The sequence below is a fragment of the Camelus dromedarius genome, chromosome 8 (assembly GCF_036321535.1).
Source record: "Camelus dromedarius isolate mCamDro1 chromosome 8, mCamDro1.pat, whole genome shotgun sequence".
Classification (NCBI taxonomy): domain Eukaryota; kingdom Metazoa; phylum Chordata; class Mammalia; order Artiodactyla; family Camelidae; genus Camelus; species Camelus dromedarius.
This window is the reverse complement of record NC_087443.1, coordinates 26,058,660-26,077,177: the sequence shown is the minus strand read 5'-3', so window position 1 is coordinate 26,077,177 and position 18,518 is coordinate 26,058,660. Positions and strand designations below refer to the sequence as shown.

Below are 18,518 nucleotides of genomic sequence, written 5' to 3'. Positions count from 1 at the left end.
TCTTTAAGATCTTACAGTTTTAAGATGTCAGCAAGAGGGCAGAAAAGAAGGTCCCCAGCCTTCACCCTTCACACATGGAAACATTGATTTAACAGCCATTCCTGGACAAAAATTCCTTATTATACCTTTTGGAGCCAAGAAAATTTGCTTCTAGAAGACAGACCTATGCTCCTGGAAGAGGCCTGCCTGCCACTAACCCAGTAGCAATCCCATTCACCTATGGACCTCAAATACAGTCCCGTCTTCCTGCTGACAAAGACAGCAGCCTTGCCCACAGGCCTTAGCACCCACAGACTTGGTGATGGGCTGCCCCCCCTGAAGACACAGTCAGCAGCCCCACTGCCCACAGACCCTGGCAGAGGCCCACATGCCCAGGGGCAGCTGCAGTATGTCTACCCACAAACTATGACAACAGGCTTGCCCATGGACCGTGTCTGGTAGGAGGCTTGCCAGAAGTCACTACACTTTATCCATGGATCCCACCAAACGAACATCCAAGAATCTCTGACTGCAATAATTGGTGAAAATTACTCCCTCTAGAAACCAGTAGGTTAAAAAATGGAAGACATGACTGCTTCTTCAGATGAACAGATACCAGCACAAAGATCACAACAAATCAGGAAAATGTGATCCCAGCAAATGAATAAAGCTCCAGTAACCAACCAAATAACAGAGACCCACAAACTGCTTGATGAAGAATTCATCTTTGGAGACAAAATAATAATCTTTAAGGTGCTTATTAAGCATCAAAGAAATATGGTCAAATAATCAAAATCAGGAAAACAATACATGAACAAAATAACCCCAAAGAAATAAAAATATTGGAAGAGAAACAAACTTTGGAGCTGAAGAACACAATGACTGAACTTAAATATTCAGTACAGAGATTTTACAACGCTGTACAACGTTGTAAAAATCGGCAAACTGGAGGAGAGGTTGTTTGAAATTATCCAACCAGGAACAAAAAGTAAAAAGAATGAAAAGAGTGAGGAAAGCTTATAGAACTTACGAACTGCGTAAACAGAATCAACATTTATTTATGGAAGTCCTTGATGGAAAAGTGAGAGAGAAAGGAGCAGAAAACCTATTTAAAGAGTAATAATAACAAATGAAAACTTCACAAATCTAAGAAGGAAAATGGACATCTGGATTCATGACGTCCAAAAGTTTCAAATAGGTTAAATCCAAAACGGTCCATACCAACACACATTATAATTAAATAGTCAAAAGTCAAAGACAAATAGAAAACTTTGAAAGCAACAAGAGAAAAATGACTTGTAACATATAGGAGACTCACCATAGACTGTCAGTGGATTTCTCAGAAGAAACTTTGCAGGCCAGGAGAGAGTGGGGTGATATAGTCGAAGTGCTAAAAGGAAAAAAAGATGAATATATTTTGAGACTGTAATGTATACCATGGTGACTATGGTTAATATTATGGTATTGTATATTTGAATTTTCTGAGAGTAAATCTTAAGTATTCTCCCTACACACACACACACACACACACACACACACACACACACACACACACACACACAGAGTTAGTTATGTGAGCTGATGGATACGTTAATTATCTTGATCTTGGTAAACACTCACAAATATGTATATCAAATCACCACATTTTATACTTTAAATAATACAATTATATTTGCTATTTATCGCTCAGTAAATTTGGAAAATACTTTCTTAAAAAGATAAGACATAACAAATATTGGCAAGGACACGGAGAAGAGGGAACCTGTATACTGTTGGTGGAAATGTAAATTGGTACAGACATAGGGAAACCAATACAGAGCTTCTTTCAAAAATTAGAGATGCTACCATATGACCCAGCAATCCTGCTTCTGTGTGTATCTGGAAAAGACATCTGCACTCCCATGTTCACTGCAGCATTATTCACAGTAGCCAAGATATAGGAACAATCTAAACGAATCTAAATGTCTTTCAACAGATGACTGGATAAATAAAATGTGATTACGTAAACATACAACATGGAATATTAATCAGAAGTAAAAAGGAAGTCCTGCTATTTACAGCAACATGGATGAACCTGGAGGGTATTAGTCTAAGTGAAAGAAACCAGAGAAACATATATACTACATGGTATCATATATGTAGAACCAAAAAAGAAAAAAGAAGTTGAACTCATAACTCAGAGAGAGTAGAGTAGTTGTTGCCAGGGACCGGGAGCTAGGGAGGAGGGAGAAATGGGGAGAGACTGATGAGAGGCTACAAACTTTTAGTTATAAGATGAATAAATTCTGCTGATCTAACATACAGCATGGTGACTAATTTATAACATTGTTGTATAATTGAAAAGTTTGCTAAGAGAATAGATATTAAGCATTATCACCAAAACCAAAACAAAAACAGGTAACTATGTGAGGGGGTGGCTGTTAATTAACCTGATTGTGAGAATCCTCTCACAATGCATATGTATAGCAAACCATCACATTGTGCATTTTAAATATATTCCAACTGTATTTGTCAATTACACCTCAATAAAGCTGGATTAAAAAAAGAAACTGTGGTATATACATACAATGTAAGATTATTCAGCTTTAAAAAAAGGCAACCCTTCCATTTACAACAATATGGATGAAACTGTAGGACATTAAGCTAAGTGAAATAAACCAGACACATACTTAATACTTCATAATCTCATTTTTTATAAGGCATCTGTAACAAACTCCTGGAACCAGAGAGTACAATGGTGGTTACCAGGGGCTGAACAGAGGAGGGAAAACGGAGGTGTCCGTCGAAGGGTACGGAGTCTCAGTTGCACAAGTCAGTAAGTTCTGGAGATCTACTGTATAGCACATGACCTATAGTTAGCAAATTTTAATACAATAGAATATTGTTAAGAAGGTAGATCTTACGTTACATACTTTTATTGTAAAAATGTCATAAAAAGATAAAGCAGAAGGAAACTTTGGAGATGAATGGTTAAGTTTATGGCCTTGACCGTGGTGATGGTTTCACAAGTGTATACTTATCTCCAAGCTCAGTTGTTTACATTAAATATATACAGCTTTTGGTATGTTAGTCATACTTTGATAAAAAAAAAAAAAAGCTTTAAGAAAAAGATCTTAGTCTCACTGAGGAGAATGGGAAAGAACATGAGAACACAAGTCACAAAAGCACAAAAGAAAACAGAACAGAGTGACTGAAAATGTGGGCGCATGGCCACCCTGGGCTAGAATTGCTGGGGACTCTCACAGAATGGGATAAGGAATGGATACATAAAGTATGCAATTCAGTGAAATTTACTTCAAAGAAAGAGGGAATGGATCAATGTCAAAGCAGTTGTTGGTTTTAGAATTAGCAGACTGAGATTCCTCGAGGAGTCAGGCTGGTCAGGATCCCATCATGCTGTCCACCCATTCCCACTTCTCTTCCCAGTCATTCAACACACAGCTACGGTGTGCTGGCTCAGTCAAAACTCAGGCCAGAGTCTGGAGTGGGTTGTAATTTTATTGTCTAGGCCACGACTAGAGACCAGAAATTCTCCAGTAAAGCTTAGAAGTTATAGGAAAGTATCAAGCCAGAAATATAGAAGAATCAAGGTCCAAATACCAGAGAGAGTAAGTGAGAACAACAAAACTGTGGCAAGAATTGAAGTCAGGGTCACGGGCCAAGGGCTTGGGGCCAGGAAACAAGAGCAAACAAGTCAATCAGGCTGAAGTGGGGCGTCTAGAACGAGTGTCAGGAGAACCCCCTGTTGTCTGAAGCACCCCTCATGGTCTGGCAGTGATCCGACATGTACTGGGCTGTTGGGCTACACCCCTGGGACTACAAGGCGTGGAGTTGCCCAGCCTTGAGACCACAGAGCCCGGAGACAGTGACAGAGACATCAGAGGTTTATTGGATAAGGGGTCTTGCACGTCCAAAGCAGAAAGGTCCTGGAGGGACACCCCACCATGTACGGCAGGCAGGACAGGGCAGCAGTCTTTGCTACTCAAGGGAGACGGAGGCTACCTTTATAGGCGGGATTGAAGTCAGGTTGGCGCCTCAGTTACCAGGGAAACCAGCGGCTGGGGCAGGGGGCAAACATGCAGGCAGTTAACTAATTAAGCCCTATAATTAGAAGGGTTGGAGAATCATGTGAGTGAAGCAAAGACTGGTTGAGCAGGGGATGTAAGAGCCATCTTGAAGGGCCGGACCATACACTCCACCCCTACATACCCTGAACGACCCATACAACCTTGGTCCACCCCTCTTCTGAGATATCCCTAGGGTCTGGTGTGTAGAGGCGCCTTGCAACCAAATACCACAAAGGTCATGCGAACAGCAGCCGCTGAAGAGTATCAAGAGTCCAAGAGGTGGGCAAACTTTGAAGCCAGGTGCTTATCATGTCAATGTTTCATGGAAGTCCGGAAGAGGAGGATGACCAGGGCAGCACGCCGCAGACCCAGCAGTCAAACTCGTTTCACAGTGGGGCCACCATTGTCACCCAGTCCATGAACAGATTCCCGCTGCTCAGACTAGCGATGAAGTGCAAGATGTTTAACAACAGGCACTAGACAGAGGAGATCATGACCGTGAAGCAAAATATAAGCAGTGATAGCGTTCTGAGGTAACACCACCCCTGCCTGGGGTTTGTCCTAGCCTGCAGCCCCATCCCACCTGTCCACCTTTAATCCCCACAGCCAGTGTCCAGTACCGGCCAGGGACGGTAACAGCAGACCCCAGGATTAGTATAATGGTGCCTTTCTCCAGTAAGGGGTCCGGCTTAATTACCTATATCGTCTTAGGTGGGGCTGGGTAGAAGACAGGTGAAATTTATAAGTCCATTTCTAACTCCCAGGGGGGGCAGCAAACCCAAACCATCCGGTACTTACTTGCCAGTCCCAGGGCTATTTATAATATGTTCCCTTGAAGGGAGAGCCTGTGGCAAGGGCCAAAGTGAGCTACTGTCCTGACTTGTCATTGGCAACGGTCCTTTGATGGTCAACAGTTGAAGCTGGATGGTGCTGACTAATTGCCTCTGGGTTAACATGGCGTAGGCACTGGGACAATTGCTTCTGGGAGGCTTCACTATAGTTCGCAGGGCTTGAGTGAGCCTCCTGGTCCACCTGTTGAGAGAGTGGGTTTCCTGTCTCAATTGTTTAAATAGTCCATTCATCCATTCAATTAGCCTGACAGCAGTGGGGTCGTTAAGGCAGGTGGAAGTGCTGGTGGATAGCATTTTTATCAGCTCGTTCTTAAACTTCACAGCCGGTAAAGTGGATTTTTTTGTGTCGTTCAATCACTCGTGTAGGCCTTTTGTGTTGTCTTCCACCTGTTGTCACACATCACACTGTATCGTTGCTCTGCCCCCTTCCATAACTGGGACCTGAAGCCCAAGGGCACTCTAATTATTCTGCCATTGCCACAAGCCCCATCCAAACCCTTCTGGGTAACTGGCCACGTCCACTTCACCAGCCTGTCCCTGAGTTAAAACCCCTAAAGCCTGGGTCTACAGTAGTTTAGGGAGGGTGGGCCGGGGACGTGCTTGTACTTTGTAGGTAATCCACATCCTCGCGTTTTGTCTGTGTTCCCCAGCCATCCCCATGCGGCCAGATGAGCCATGAGCACGGGGCCACTACTTTTAAACTGGAAAGAGATGCTGAGATTTACAGGGTATCATTAACATAAGGGAAGAGAAAGACATCTCTCGTGGTTGACAGGGCCCCACCTGCTAGTGGACAGCCACCCTGTGGTGACCCCCATGACCTCCCGCACCCCATGGCTATTTCCCCACACCTCGGCACTCACCAGGGTCTCCTCAGCCTCTTGGCTGGCTCACCAGTTGTTGGGCTGCACCCCGCAGGCCTGCAAGCCTTGCAGTTGCCCAGCCTCAAGCCTGAAGAAAGAGCCTGAAGGCAGCAACCACAGCAATCAGTGATCTGTTGAACAAGGAATCCGACACATTCAAAGCAAGAGGTCCTGGGGCAGCAGGCAGAACATGGCCGCAATCCTCACTACTTGAGGGAGAAGGAGGCTACCATTTATAGGTGGTGGGGGGGGATTGACATCAGGTTGGCTCATCAGTTACTAGGGAAACCAGTGGCTGGGGCAGGGGCTAGTCAGTTACTAATTAAGCCGTATAATTAAGGGGATTGGATAGTCATGTGAGTGAAGCAGGGACTGGTTGAGCAGGGGATGTGCAGGGAGCAAGAGAACAGCCATCCGGAATGGCCTGACCATACGTGGGCTCACTGAGCTGGGAGTGTCAGCAGTAACGTGCGCACAATCTCAGCAAATTCAGCAGCCTCGTGAGCTGGTAACATCGCAGAGGCTACAGCTCAGCTCCGACAAACGTGCAGCTAATGAAGTCCACCGGGGGCTGCAGGGTGTGCCGAGCCTACAGTACAGTGCCAGTGACTGGCTCCCGAAGAAACTGTGTAGTCATCCTACACCCTGTCTTGGGAAGAGACAGTGGTCCAGGGATGGTCTGCGTGAAAGCCATTGTGATCACCATTTAAAATCTGATTCTTCTCACCTGTGTTGGTGTAACAGCAAAGCAAAGGTTATCACTGTAACATGAATGTCTGGGCTGGATCATAAATAGACCTAGACTCTGTTGGAATGTGGAGTCAGACAAAGGAAACACCTTACTCTGGGTTATAATGGGGTCCAAGGGCCTTGTGAGGGATGCATTTGACAGTCTAGGAGGTGGCAGTTAATAGAAGCCAGCTTGCAGGAAGAGACGAAACATAGGGCTCCTTTAATAAAAGTCTCCATAAATAAGGAAAGTTTGTTTAGGCAGCAGGCTAAGCCTTGACAATCAGGCTTTGTGGGGAGAGGAGAGCAAGGGTTCAGTTCAGCCTCCATGCTGGCCCGGATGTCCAGGGGGCACATGAACAGCCTAGAACAGAGAGGGCTGTGGGTTAACCTCGAAAGAGCTCAAGTATTAGGAGCCCAGGTGCTCTACTGTGGGATCCTACTTCAAAAAATTGTAATATGTGAAAAGAAAGGTCTTTCCCTACCAAATGAGGAAACCTGGCATTAGAGATTCTACAACATACAAGGAGGTGCCACAAGGAGAATCAAAAGCCAGGAGCAAGCCAGGACCTCCACTGGGGTGGCCAAAGGAGAGGACTGGAGACATGGGGCTGTGGGTGTAGAGACCTAGGGTAAGCGTTGATGGAAGAGATAAAGTCACAGGGATCCAGAAGCAAGCAGAGGTGACAGCAACAGGAGTAGGGTGGGCCACTACTTCACAGTCACTGGAAGTTAGCGTTTCCTCGGGGACGGTGACAACAGTGTATCAGGGGTCCAAACTGGCCACAAGAGCCATGTAACGGGCAAACACCAGCTAAAAAGGTGGAGAGATTTGGGCAAGGAAGTTAGGGAAGGCCATCCTACAAAGGCAGGTGGGGGGTGCTCCTAGATTTAGAGCAGAAAGCAAAAGAGTGACCCTGCCAGGTGGCAGCTCTCTCAGCTGCCCTGCCCCTGCTCAGATGTGCCAAGGAGCTCTTTCTTCATATCTGGGCAGTGATGTTGAGGTGAAGCGGGACGAGAAGTGGGCAAAGCAGGTGCCGGCTCGTGGAATCTGCAGATGCAGGTTGCTTTTGCAATAACTGAAAGTCCTTGTGCAACTTGCTGGTCTTCTCTGGACCTTGGATTCCTGGACATCTGTAAAATACAGACACTGATCTTACTACTTAATTCACAGGGCTGCAGGGAGGTGCAGATGAGATCATGGACATAGGGTGCCCGACAGACTCTAGGGTGATGTGTGGACAATGTTACAAATGTCGGTGGCAGGTGTCCAGAACCCAGGTAGGGGTGGGACTGCGTGAGTCAACAAGGAAGAAACTGCCCTACTTCTTGAAGAGCGTTCTCAGGAAATCAGAACTCTCTTTCTGGGAGAGGCTCGGGTTGCAGGGCAGGCATAAATAGCCAGCAGTCCCTGCCCGGGAAACTGTAATTTGCCTGGAGTTTCTGGAGCCCCAGAGGAAGCAACCGTGAGTGTCTCTGTCCTTGCCTCTCATTTTGTTTTCCCAGTGTCTGGTGACTATCTCCCTGCCTACACGGCTGATTTAGCCTGTTGGTGTTGGGGAAGGTGGGATCCATGTAGCTGTTCTGGTCTAGGAGCTGCTGGGGTGGGAGGTGAGGGACATCGTGGGGTCATAAGGAGCACTCTTCTGCTCCTTCTGCTCAGTGGGAGATTTGTTTTCTGGGCTGTAAGAGGGTGGGTGAGTTGGATACGACACCCAACCAGACCTCGAATGCCGCTGTCTGGAAGCCCCAGTGGAAAATGCAGTTCATCTTCCTCTTGGTTCCTCTCCATCCCTGATTTCTTCAGAAAGAAGGGAAGTAGAGGAGAAACAGACCAGGTGTTCACTCACAGGTCTGGGTTCTAAGCCCATCCTGGTACCAACTGCCTGTGGGACATGGATAAACATGCTTCTTTCTTAGCCTTAAATCGTTACTTAAAAGAAAATACCTTCTGGACTAGGTCACTGATTTTCCAACCAATTTTCAGAGGAGTCTTTCTTTCCCAGTAAAATCTTAGGCTGAAAGCTTGTTATAAACCGAACATTGCGTGAGGGGACTGGGGCTCTGCCCACTCCCTCTGCCGCCCCAGTTGAGATGCCTTGTCTGACTCCTTGGTCTGAAAACATGTGAGCTAGCGCTCTCCAAGTCCCCTTCCTGCTCCCATGGGTGGTGGCGCCTTCCGCACCATCTTGGGCTGTTGGGCAGAATGCCTGTTGCTTTTCACTCTTCCCCAGATTTGGGCTCAGGGCCGCAGCACTGAGGCAGCTGCAGACCCGGGGACAATGTCCCGGCCTGGCCCGGGTCCATCAGCACTCATGGCTGAGCTTCTGCTCCAACAAGCACAGCCGCTGCTGGCCGGCCAGCTCGCCTGGGTGTTTCTAGAGACCCCAGGATGCCCGAGGAAGCGGGGGATCCAAAAGGGAAAGCGGCTAGTGCAAAACAGGGGTGGGCCACAGCCCGGAATCGCCGGCAGCTGGAGAAGGAGGCACTTCTCTGGCCGGCAAGCCCCTCCCCTACCAGTCCCTCGGCCTGCCTGGTGACCCCCTCTCCTTTGCATAGGTCCCCCAGGCTCTCTTCTCAGCCTCTGCCACTCCCACGAGCTCTTTCCATGCTCATAGCTTTACAGTTTCTCTCTGAGACAGAAAAGAAGCCCAGCACTGGGGGTGACCCAGCCCCTGACCCACCCTGATCTCACTTGGTTCCTAAGTTCCTTTCAGATGGGCACTGGATGCTCCATTGGACATCTGCTCTGTCCCACCCCCCAAACCAGCCTTCCCCTGCCGGCTCCCGTCTCACGTCTCACACGTCCCCCTTCCCCCATGAGGCCCCTGTTCCCAGTCCTTTCAGGAGGTCTGGGCAGGACTCTAGGCATCCCAGGGTCGCTCCAGCCGCCAACTTAGTATCTCTGAGAATTTTCACCTGTGTTCTCTCCGGGACTTTCCTCCTGGAAACGGTGTCTAGCCCAGGAATGGCAAGTCACCTGGCCAACATGCAGCCGTGCACCCATCTGGTGCTCAGGACAGACGTCATCAAGCAGTCAGGATTCTGGCTCCTTTTCAGACCAGCACTGCAGGCCACCGGTATTTGTCCATCCAAGGCAGTGAGAAGAAACAAGTTTGCCTTGTCAGACCTAAGCCAACCACCTGAATGGTACATATAGAGAGAAAGAGGTACAGAGAAGGTGCCCTGCCAAAGGGCACTCAGTGAATCCTTCCTGATGTGGCAGATGGCCTCAGTGAGGAATTCTACATTCTAGCCACAGTGCCCATGGCCGTGCCCAAGGGAAGGGACAAGAAGGGATGTCACCGAGCATCTGAGAATAGCTGGATGCTGCTGTCAACCCATGTCAGTGTTCCCACTGGTTAACACATACACTCCTAGGCCAGAGCTATGCCCACCTTTGTCCCTAAACTGCTTTAAGAGCCCTGCTGCTGTTGGCCCCAGAGAAGGGGAGAGGAGGAAGGGGCAGTGCATCTCCTGACTTCCAGGAGCTGGGCCAAGCCCCAATCCCCATCCTAGGACCAAGAGCATGTCCTCTTTCTTTCTGTTCACCTGCCTAGGACATGCTTCTCCTCCCTCTCTCCGCGCTGATCCTGCTCACACGGCCCCCAGGGTCACTGGGAGCAGAAATGAAGACCTATTCCCAGAGAGCAGCGACCAATGCCTGCACCCTGGTCATGTGTAGCCCCATGGAGAATGGCCTGCCTGGTCGTGATGGACGGGATGGGAGAGAGGGCCCCCGGGGCGAGAAGGGGGATCCAGGTAGAGCTGGGACCGTGGGCTCATCCTGGTGGGAAGGGGTGGGCATTGGAATTGTAACCAACCCAGAAATGCTGGCTGTTCTGCTGTGGAAGACTTGGGGATGGTCGTCTCCTTCCCAGGGGGATGGCTTTCCCCCAGGTATTCAGTCCTCTGTGCCCTCCTCACAGCCCGCCTTCTCAGTGAGTCCTTTTCCGATCATCCTATTTAGAAGACACCCTCCCCCCGCCAATACTCTTTATGCTTTATTTTCCCTCGGCAGCACTTATTCTGAAGTTATAGTCTAGTAAATAAATGTCACGCATTTTAATACTTATCTGTTTTATGAAGTTGAGTTTAAGCTCCATGAGGAAGGTGTTTGACTTTCTGTCTGTTTCTTTCATGACCACATCCCAGCATTTAGGACGGGGCCTGATGCCCAGTAGGAGCTCAGGGAAGACTTGCAGAATGAATGACTGATGCCAGGAGAGGAGGGATTTTAGTCCATTTAAGACCAGCCAAGTTGCTGGGCCATAAAGCTTTGTTTCAGATGGCAGTGAAGAACTAGTTCTTTGGGGGGTGCTAGGATGCAAAATGAGGGCTTTGGGAGGCACAGTGCTTGCTGCAAAAAGGGGTGTCCCTTCCCCAACCCCAGTGCTCTCATGGCCCCCGTGGTTTGTGCACCAAGGATGGGCAACCTCTAATGCTCCCTTCTAAGGAGTGGCTTTTTCCCCTTGGTCCATCTGCCGGGGTGGAGCCCAAGAGAGGCTCAGCCTGGGGTCAGGGCGTCTCTGCCTGAGTACAGTGCACTGTGGATCTGGGATGCAGGGCCCATCCACTGTGTTCCCATTTCATTCACAGTGAGGCTTGTAACTAAAAGCAGGACACAGTGCCCAGCACAGAGCCTGTCAGTTACCCATCAAATGCACCAGTCTCCCGCCACTAGCAAATTCTTATCCCTGACCCCTCTTGCCTGGGAGAACGGTTTCCAAAGGTGAAATGTCACCCCTCCTCTCCAATCCTCTCTAAATTCTCTTCAGCCTTGAAATCCCATTTCCTCAGTGTGTGTGTGTGTGTGTGTGTGTGTGTGTGTGTGTGTGTGTGTGTGCGCGCGCGCGCATGCAGTGTATGTGTACCAGTGGTGAGGGTACTGTGATAGGATGAGAGATATCTCATGAATTGTCTTCCCCACTTGTTACCCAGGCCTCATAATTTAAACCGTTACAAATCCCTTGCAGACCAAGACCTGGTGCGAGCATTTACATCCTGCCCAGTGCTCAGCATACAGTGATGTCCCACAGATAGCTTCTCAGGGAACATGTAAATGAAATAACGAGGAAATGAACAAATAAGTGAATGAACAAGTTCGCAGCACCTGACGGGTGGCATTTCTTTCCTTTTTGCACATGAATGCTTTATTCACAACAGCCAAAAGATGGAAACAACCCAAGGGTCCATCCACTGATGCACAGCTAAATGAAACGTGCTGTGTTCATACAGTAGAACGTTACTCAGCCAGACAAAGGAATAAAGCACTGGGACACGTTGCAAACTGGATGAACCTCAAGAACATCACTCCAAGTTAGAAAAAGTCAGACACGGAAGGTCATATATTGTATGTATTAATAGAAACTATCCAGAATAGGTAATAGAGACAGAAGGCAGCATCGCCTTAGCCAGGGCCTGGGAGGAGGCAGGGAGCGAGTGATTCACGGGCATATGGGGTTTTCTATGGAATATTTTTGAACTAAATAGAGGTGGTAGTTGCACAATGTTGTGATTGTGCTAAATGCCACTGAATTGTATACTTTTAAAAGGTTAATTTTGTATTTTATGAATTTTATCTCAATTAAAAAAAAAGAATAACTAAGCTCACAGAATTGAGGGTAAATTTCTTAAATTGATAGCCATGTCTCCTTTTAGTCTTTTGGGAGCAAATCTTGGATAAGTTCAGGCTTAGGCAGCCTGTCTTGAGGTAACATATCTTTTTAAAAATGTTTGATCATTTTTCCAATACAAAAATAATAGGTGATCACTAAAGACAAAAAGAAAATTAAAATTACCTTAACTGTGCCACTTAGAAAGAACAGTCAACATTTCTGTGTATGCCGTTCTTGTGGTTTTTCCAGTCTGTATTACATGCGCAGGCATCATTTCTGATATAAACTTTCATTCTGGAAAGGGTAAGGCAAGGAGTCCACGATCAAGGGTAAATGTTGACAGACTGCCCCCTGTAGATACTGTGGTCTTGGGGCAGGGGAAGGCGCACAACATGAAAAGACAGACATGGTTTGGATCTGCCTCCATCTCTGGCAAGCCTGTTTCTTCACCTTTAAAGTGAGGATGCAGATGCCCAAACCTGGACCAGCACTCTGGAGGTGGCATGTCTACACCCTACGTACCCTTGAAGGAATGAATGCCAGGGGCCTGACCCTGCAGGCAGCTGGCTTCTCCTGGGCCTGGGGCCGGGTTTACGCTCATTTCTCCTGCTGCTACAGGTTTACCAGGAGCTGTAGGGCGAGTGGGGATGCCCGGACCAGCTGGCCCAGTTGGGCCCAAAGGGGACAATGGCTCTGCTGGAGAACCTGGACCAAAGGGAGACACTGGACTATGTGGTGAGCCACTGGGCGTGGAATGCAGATGTCTGCAGGCGGTGGTGCTGCCGCCGCCAGGACATGCCAGTAGGCATGTGCAGATTCCACTGCAGGAAGAAGAAAGAAGGCCAATCTGGAGGCAGCACAGGGTTGTTTCAGGTTGTTTCAACATCTTTAGGATGTTGCTGCCTGTCTGACTTCTGTTCTTGTCCTCATCTTTTATGCACTCCCACCTTCAAGGAGATTTAGTGTCACTGATTGGACTGGTCCTTTTCCCCAGGGCCTCCAGGACCTCCAGGCCTGCCTGGTCCAGCTGGAAGAGAGGGTCCCTCAGGGAGGCAGGGGAACACCGGACCTCCAGGCATACCAGGCCCCAAAGGAGAGACTGGTCCCAAAGGTAGGTGGTTGGTATGTGGCGGGTCTGGGAGGGAGAAGGTGGTGATGACAGTGACATCTGTGGAGGGGCCTAAAATGAGTGCAAAGGAAAAGGCCAGACTGTCGGCACTGGGCAGGCCTGGCCAGGGCCCCTCAGCCCACATTTCCACACTGACCGTATTTCCCGTCACCCTCCTGGGAAGAAGCCAGGCAGTAAGGACTGTCTCTCCATTTGCTCTCTGACCTGGAGCTGGTGGGTGAAAAGCTCCACTACTGAGGAAATGATACAAGCTGAACGCACTCTCAGGCATGTTCATCCCAATTTGTTCCTTCCTCAGGAGACGTGGGTGCCCCGGGCATGCAGGGCTTCACGGGGACAAGAGGCCCTGCAGGTCTTAAAGGAGAGAGAGGTGCCCCTGGAGAGCATGGAGCCCCTGGAAATGCTGGGGCAGCAGGTGAGTGATGGAAGTGGGGCTGGGTATCAGTTCTTCTGTGTCCACCACCACCACCACCAAGTCAGAGCTAGTGTTACTGGGTGATGTCCAGTGCTAGGCACCAGGAACTGTCCGTATCTAGGGAGAGGGTGGTGTGAGCAGCAGGGATAGTCTCCACGCAGGGAAGGTGGGTTGTTGGGGGATGGGGACAATGTCTAGAGAGGATGCCTGGCTGGGTTGTGGGAACAGAGGGACATATGTGTATGGGGAGGGTGTATTACTGGGCGATAAGACGGTCCTTGAACTGGGAGGGTGAAAATGCTGGAAAGTGTGCATAGAACTCACCCAACTCTTTTTCTCTGATCCCAGGGCCTGCTGGAGCCATGGGTCCACAGGGACCTGCAGGTGCCAGAGGCCCCCCAGGACTGAAGGGGGACAGAGGTGCTCCTGGTGCAAAGGGAGAGAGTGGGCTCCCAGGTGAGAATGCCTCCCCTCGCTCTGGGAGCCCCACTTAGGGTGCAGTTGGGGGGGGGAGGCCCTCTTCAACTTGGGACAGCCCCTCCTCTCGGATGTCCCCATTCATTCCAGGTGAGGGGTGGACAGGAAAAAAGGCTGACAAACCGGAAGGCGAAGTGGGCTCTAATCTGAGCCTCTGTTACTCGCTGGTAGGCAACCTGAGCAATTTTTCCACCTGATCTGTGGGACAAGCGCGCCACTCTTCCCAGTTCACTGGATAACCTTGAGCTTCAAATAACCCAGTGGATGGGAAACACTTGACGTGTATTCCTCTCCCCTCAAGAAGGAAGTGTTGTCAGAGCCCTTGAATAATGCGTTAAAATGTCCTCTGGTTCAGGGTCAGTGAGGTGTAGGGACCTGCTCAGCAGACAGTCTGTTCACAGTGGAACCACAGGAAAGCCCGTGGGCAGCAGGGGCCAGCTGTGTCAGCAGATGTGGGCTTCCTAGAGGTCCATCTCAGCTCCTGACCCCCACCCCCAATACTTGCCTGCACCTGAGAATCCTTCCCTTGGGGCCCGGGCTCTGAGCCGATCCCAGGCTGTGCTGGACCAGTCTTCACTCGGCCTCTCTCTCCTGCAGGCATCACTGCTCTGAGGCAGCAGGTGGAGACCTTACAGGGACAGGTCACATACCTCCAGAACGCCTTCTCTCAGTATAAGAAAGGTGAGTTCCTAGAGCCGAACCTGAGCCAGGCACCAAGGGTAGGCCTCACACTGGATCTGGGCCTTGGCTTGGAGCTGGCTGGGCTTGGGTATAGAACTGGACTTAGCTGGGAACATGTTTAGGACTGGACCTGGAACTGGGGCAGGGAGTGGGGCTAGGACAGGGCTGGGAAAGAGCAGGGCAGCCACATGCTCCAGGGGCTGCAAGCAGATGCAAGGGAGAAGGAGGAGGATGCGATCCAGGTCACCAGCTCAGCAGACCTTCATCCTCCTACCCTGGGCAGGTCCCTTTGATAGACAAAGGGACACCCAAACCAGGATGCGTTTCTTCCCTCTGTGGGTCCAGGTGTATAGCCCAAGGCAGCGGAGAATCCTGACACTGTCCTGAGAGCAGGGACTGGCATTCCACTCTTGGGGTTCAAGACTAGTGGGGGCCGGATCTTGGTGTAGACACCAAGTATCTCCCCCTAAAGATGCCCCTGGGTCTGGCAGGGCAGGCTGCCTCCGGTTTCCAGCCAGCCCTGGGCTCTTCCTGCACTCCACTGTGTGTTTAACGCAGAGATTCTTCCCTAGACCTGGAATCCTAAGGAGTCAGAGGTTTCTAGGAGCACATGTCTGAGTGCCCTGGGCCTCTGGGACTCCACCTCGGTCCTCAACTGTCCCTCCTCCTTCTCTGCTCTCCCTGACACCAGCTTTGAGTCCACATCATTCATCAAACCTCACTGACCCAAAAAAAGGAGTTTTCTGAAGGAACAGAGAACAAAGGGGCCTGATGGAGTGAGACGTAGCGTTGGCTCCTAAGTGCTCAAGCTGACTGAGTACCTAAGTAGGAAGGATGAGAGTCTCAAGCATCTGCTATGTCTTCCTCCTTCCATAAACATAGTTGCATACATAGGCACTTGCTCATATACACACTGATGCAAACAAAGGAGAACCTGGGCATATGCACCTGCCACACGTGTGTGTACTTAAATACCATCGCTCACTCCACACCATCTGCATACATGAGCACACGCACATGTACGTACACACAAATACACACACCCATCCAGACGGACCGTAAGTCCACCCATGTACCTTCAGATGGGTACACGGACATATTCATACATGCACATGCATACCCACCCAGCTGCACGGGACATAAACCCAACCGTGGCATGTGAACTTGCACTGACCTTGTCCAGGGCTGCTCTGGGTGCCATCCTGACCCCATGAGAATCTGGCCTCCAAGTCCAGAGGAGAAGGGCAGTGGGTCAGGGTGCAGCCTGGGCTCCTAATCAGTCCACTGAGTCCTTTTGGGAGCCCTGGGCATGAGCCTGGAGGCAGAGGGATGGGGATGGGATGGAATAAAAAGAGATGCTTGACATGCCATACAGGTGATGCTTCTATAAAGTGTATCCCCACTTTAGAAATGAGGAATGGGAAACCCTGAAAAGGGAAGTGACTTTCCCTTGCCCACCGGGACTGTCTTTGCCAGGGTGGGGCTGAGCACCTGGCCTTCTGACTCCCATACAGGGCTCTCTCCAGCGCCAATTCCACCCCTGCCCCTACTCCCACTCACACCTCTCAGATGCCTTCATCCCCTGCCCCGCAGTCCAGGAGGCTGGCTGGCTGGGACGTCACCCACAAGCACATCAAGAGGCCAACACTGAGCTGCTCCTGGTGTGGAGACCAGCACACCGCTGTGCTCAGATGTCCCACCCACTCCTCTCCTCTTCCCTCACCCCTTCACGCAGCACAGAGCCCTCTCTGACAACCCCAGGTGCCCAGCCATCATGCAGGGGTGGGAGCGAGCCCCCTGCATGGTGTTTTCCATACTCTCTGGCACTGCCCCAGCTGCACGGTGTCATTTCCCTGCTCAGAGTCATTCCAGTTCTACACAGTCACTGAAAAACTGATTCTGGCATACAACATGGGGTGAACTAGAAAGTTCCCGTCTAAGCACTGGTGTCACATCAAACAAGGTTTGATCTTAACTCGACTTTCGACAGTTGCGGGACTTTGGGCCTCTTACATAACCTCCCTGAGTTCCAGTGTCCTCATCTGTATCTCGAGACCACAGCACAGCTCACAAGGTGTAACATGGAGCTGGGGCTGCTCCTCAACCAAGTGCCTCGCTTTCGTCCTGTCTGGTGCCCCAATACCCGGGTGGGAGGCTGGCGGGGGCGGGGCATCGCAGGATGGGGGGCTCCCGTCAGAGCTCGGAGGTCTAGCTGCTGCTGCAACCCTAACCTGAATCTCCTCTTCTAGCGGAGCTCTTCCCCAATGGCCAAAGTGTTGGGGAGAAGATCTTCAAGACGGGAGGCTTTGAAAAAACGTTTCAGGATGCACAGCAGGTGTGCACACAGGCCGGGGGACAGATGGCATCCCCACGCTCTGCGGCCGAGAACGAGGCCTTGAGCCAGCTGGTCACCGCTCAGAACAAGGCCGCTTTCCTGAGCATGACCGACAGCAAGACAGAGGGCAAGTTCACCTACCCAACGGGGGAGCCCCTGGTCTATTCCAACTGGGCCCCAGGGGAGCCCAACAACAACGGCGGCGCCGAGAACTGCGTGGAGATCTTTCCCAACGGCAAGTGGAACGACAAGGCGTGCGGGGAGCGGCGCCTGGTGGTCTGCGAGTTCTGAGCCCGGGGAGGGCCGGGCAGGGCCCAGCGCTGTGTGCTGCCGACGTCCCAATAAAAAGGTGACCCTCTGCTGGCCAGGGCTTCTCCACTCAGCCATGGGAGGAGGCCAGAAGGTAGCGCTTCTAGGGAGCACATCCCTCAGAATAAAATACGAAACTGGCTTCACACCAGGAAGATCTAGCAAAGGAAGGAGGGGCCAGCACGCTTTCCTAGGTGCGAGGGATAAAACTGGGTCTCCACGACCTCCCCGTCACAAAATTCAGGGTCGCCTTCTCCGCCCCATCCTCCTCCAACTATCAGCACCATTCGATCCAGCTGATCATCGTCTCCTCTTTCACTTTTCCTCTCCTTGGTTTCCAGGACAACCACTCTCGCTTGCTATTTTCTGATCCTTCTGGCTGCCCGGTGTCAGTCTCTTTTGTGCATCCTTCCTTTTCTGGACTACTGTACAGTGGAGCACTGCAGACTCAACTCTCCTATCCCTTCTCTCCTTACACTCACTCCATGCGTGAGTTCATTCTGTCCTACGGCTTCACATTCCTTCTACTGCTGGTCCCCTGTGTAGATCCCCATTCAGTACCTCTCCCTGAACCCCAGACTCCTCTGGCCAGTGCAAACTGTAGCCCCGGGGCTCGGAGGTCTCAGTGGCTGCCTCTGGCTTCCAGCCCTGAGCCTAGGAAGCTGCACAGTAGAGAGGGACAACCTGGCAGGAAGACAGCTGCCCCTCTGGCCAGATTGAGTGGCCTGACACCCAGGAGAGTCCCCCTCACCTTTGACTGCCCAGCATCGCTCTCTGTCCATGTCGGTGTGACTGCCCTTGGCTCGTGGGAGGGAGTGCCATCTGAAATCTCAGGCACAGCAGTGTCCAGCCGTGTCCAGATTCAGCCCCAAACCTCCTCCTGCTTGGCAGTTCCAGGGATATTCTCCCCTTACTCTGCCTCAGAGATAATCTAGTCGAATCCTCCTCATTTTACAGACATGGAAACCAAGATGCAGAGAGGAGGGGAACTTGCAAAGGTAGTGTCGGTGTTACTGCTTACTCATGAAAAAAGGTCATCTGACTCCAACGCTGATATTTTGGCCC

At 50.4% G+C, this 18,518-nt stretch overlaps 1 protein-coding gene across 1 annotated transcript; it reads left to right on the top strand.

Annotated features, from left to right (window-relative positions):
* Positions 1-7,868: 7,868 nt before the first annotated feature.
* On the top strand, positions 7,869-17,601 carry SFTPD (surfactant protein D). The gene is made up of 8 exons (XM_010984100.3): positions 7,869-7,955; positions 10,050-10,251; positions 12,726-12,842; positions 13,102-13,218; positions 13,535-13,651; positions 14,000-14,107; positions 14,726-14,809; positions 17,059-17,601. The coding sequence occupies exons 2-8, from the start codon at positions 10,053-10,055 to the stop codon at positions 17,433-17,435; spliced, it is 1,119 nt and encodes a 372-aa protein (XP_010982402.1). The 5' UTR covers positions 7,869-7,955; positions 10,050-10,052; the 3' UTR covers positions 17,436-17,601.
* Positions 17,602-18,518: the final 917 nt, after the last annotated feature.

What these genes read in the sequence shown, in the direction of transcription:
- SFTPD (XM_010984100.3), top strand. Translation starts at nt 10,053, where the DNA reads ATGCTTCTCCTCCCTCTCTCCGCGCTGATCCTGCTCACACGGCCCCCA. An exon ending in AGGAGAGACTGGTCCCAAAG is followed by an intron (nt 13,219 to 13,534) that starts GTAGGTGGTTGG and finishes TTCCTTCCTCAG; the next exon opens with GAGACGTGGGTGCCCCGGGC. An exon ending in TGGAAATGCTGGGGCAGCAG is followed by an intron (nt 13,652 to 13,999) that starts GTGAGTGATGGA and finishes CTCTGATCCCAG; the next exon opens with GGCCTGCTGGAGCCATGGGT.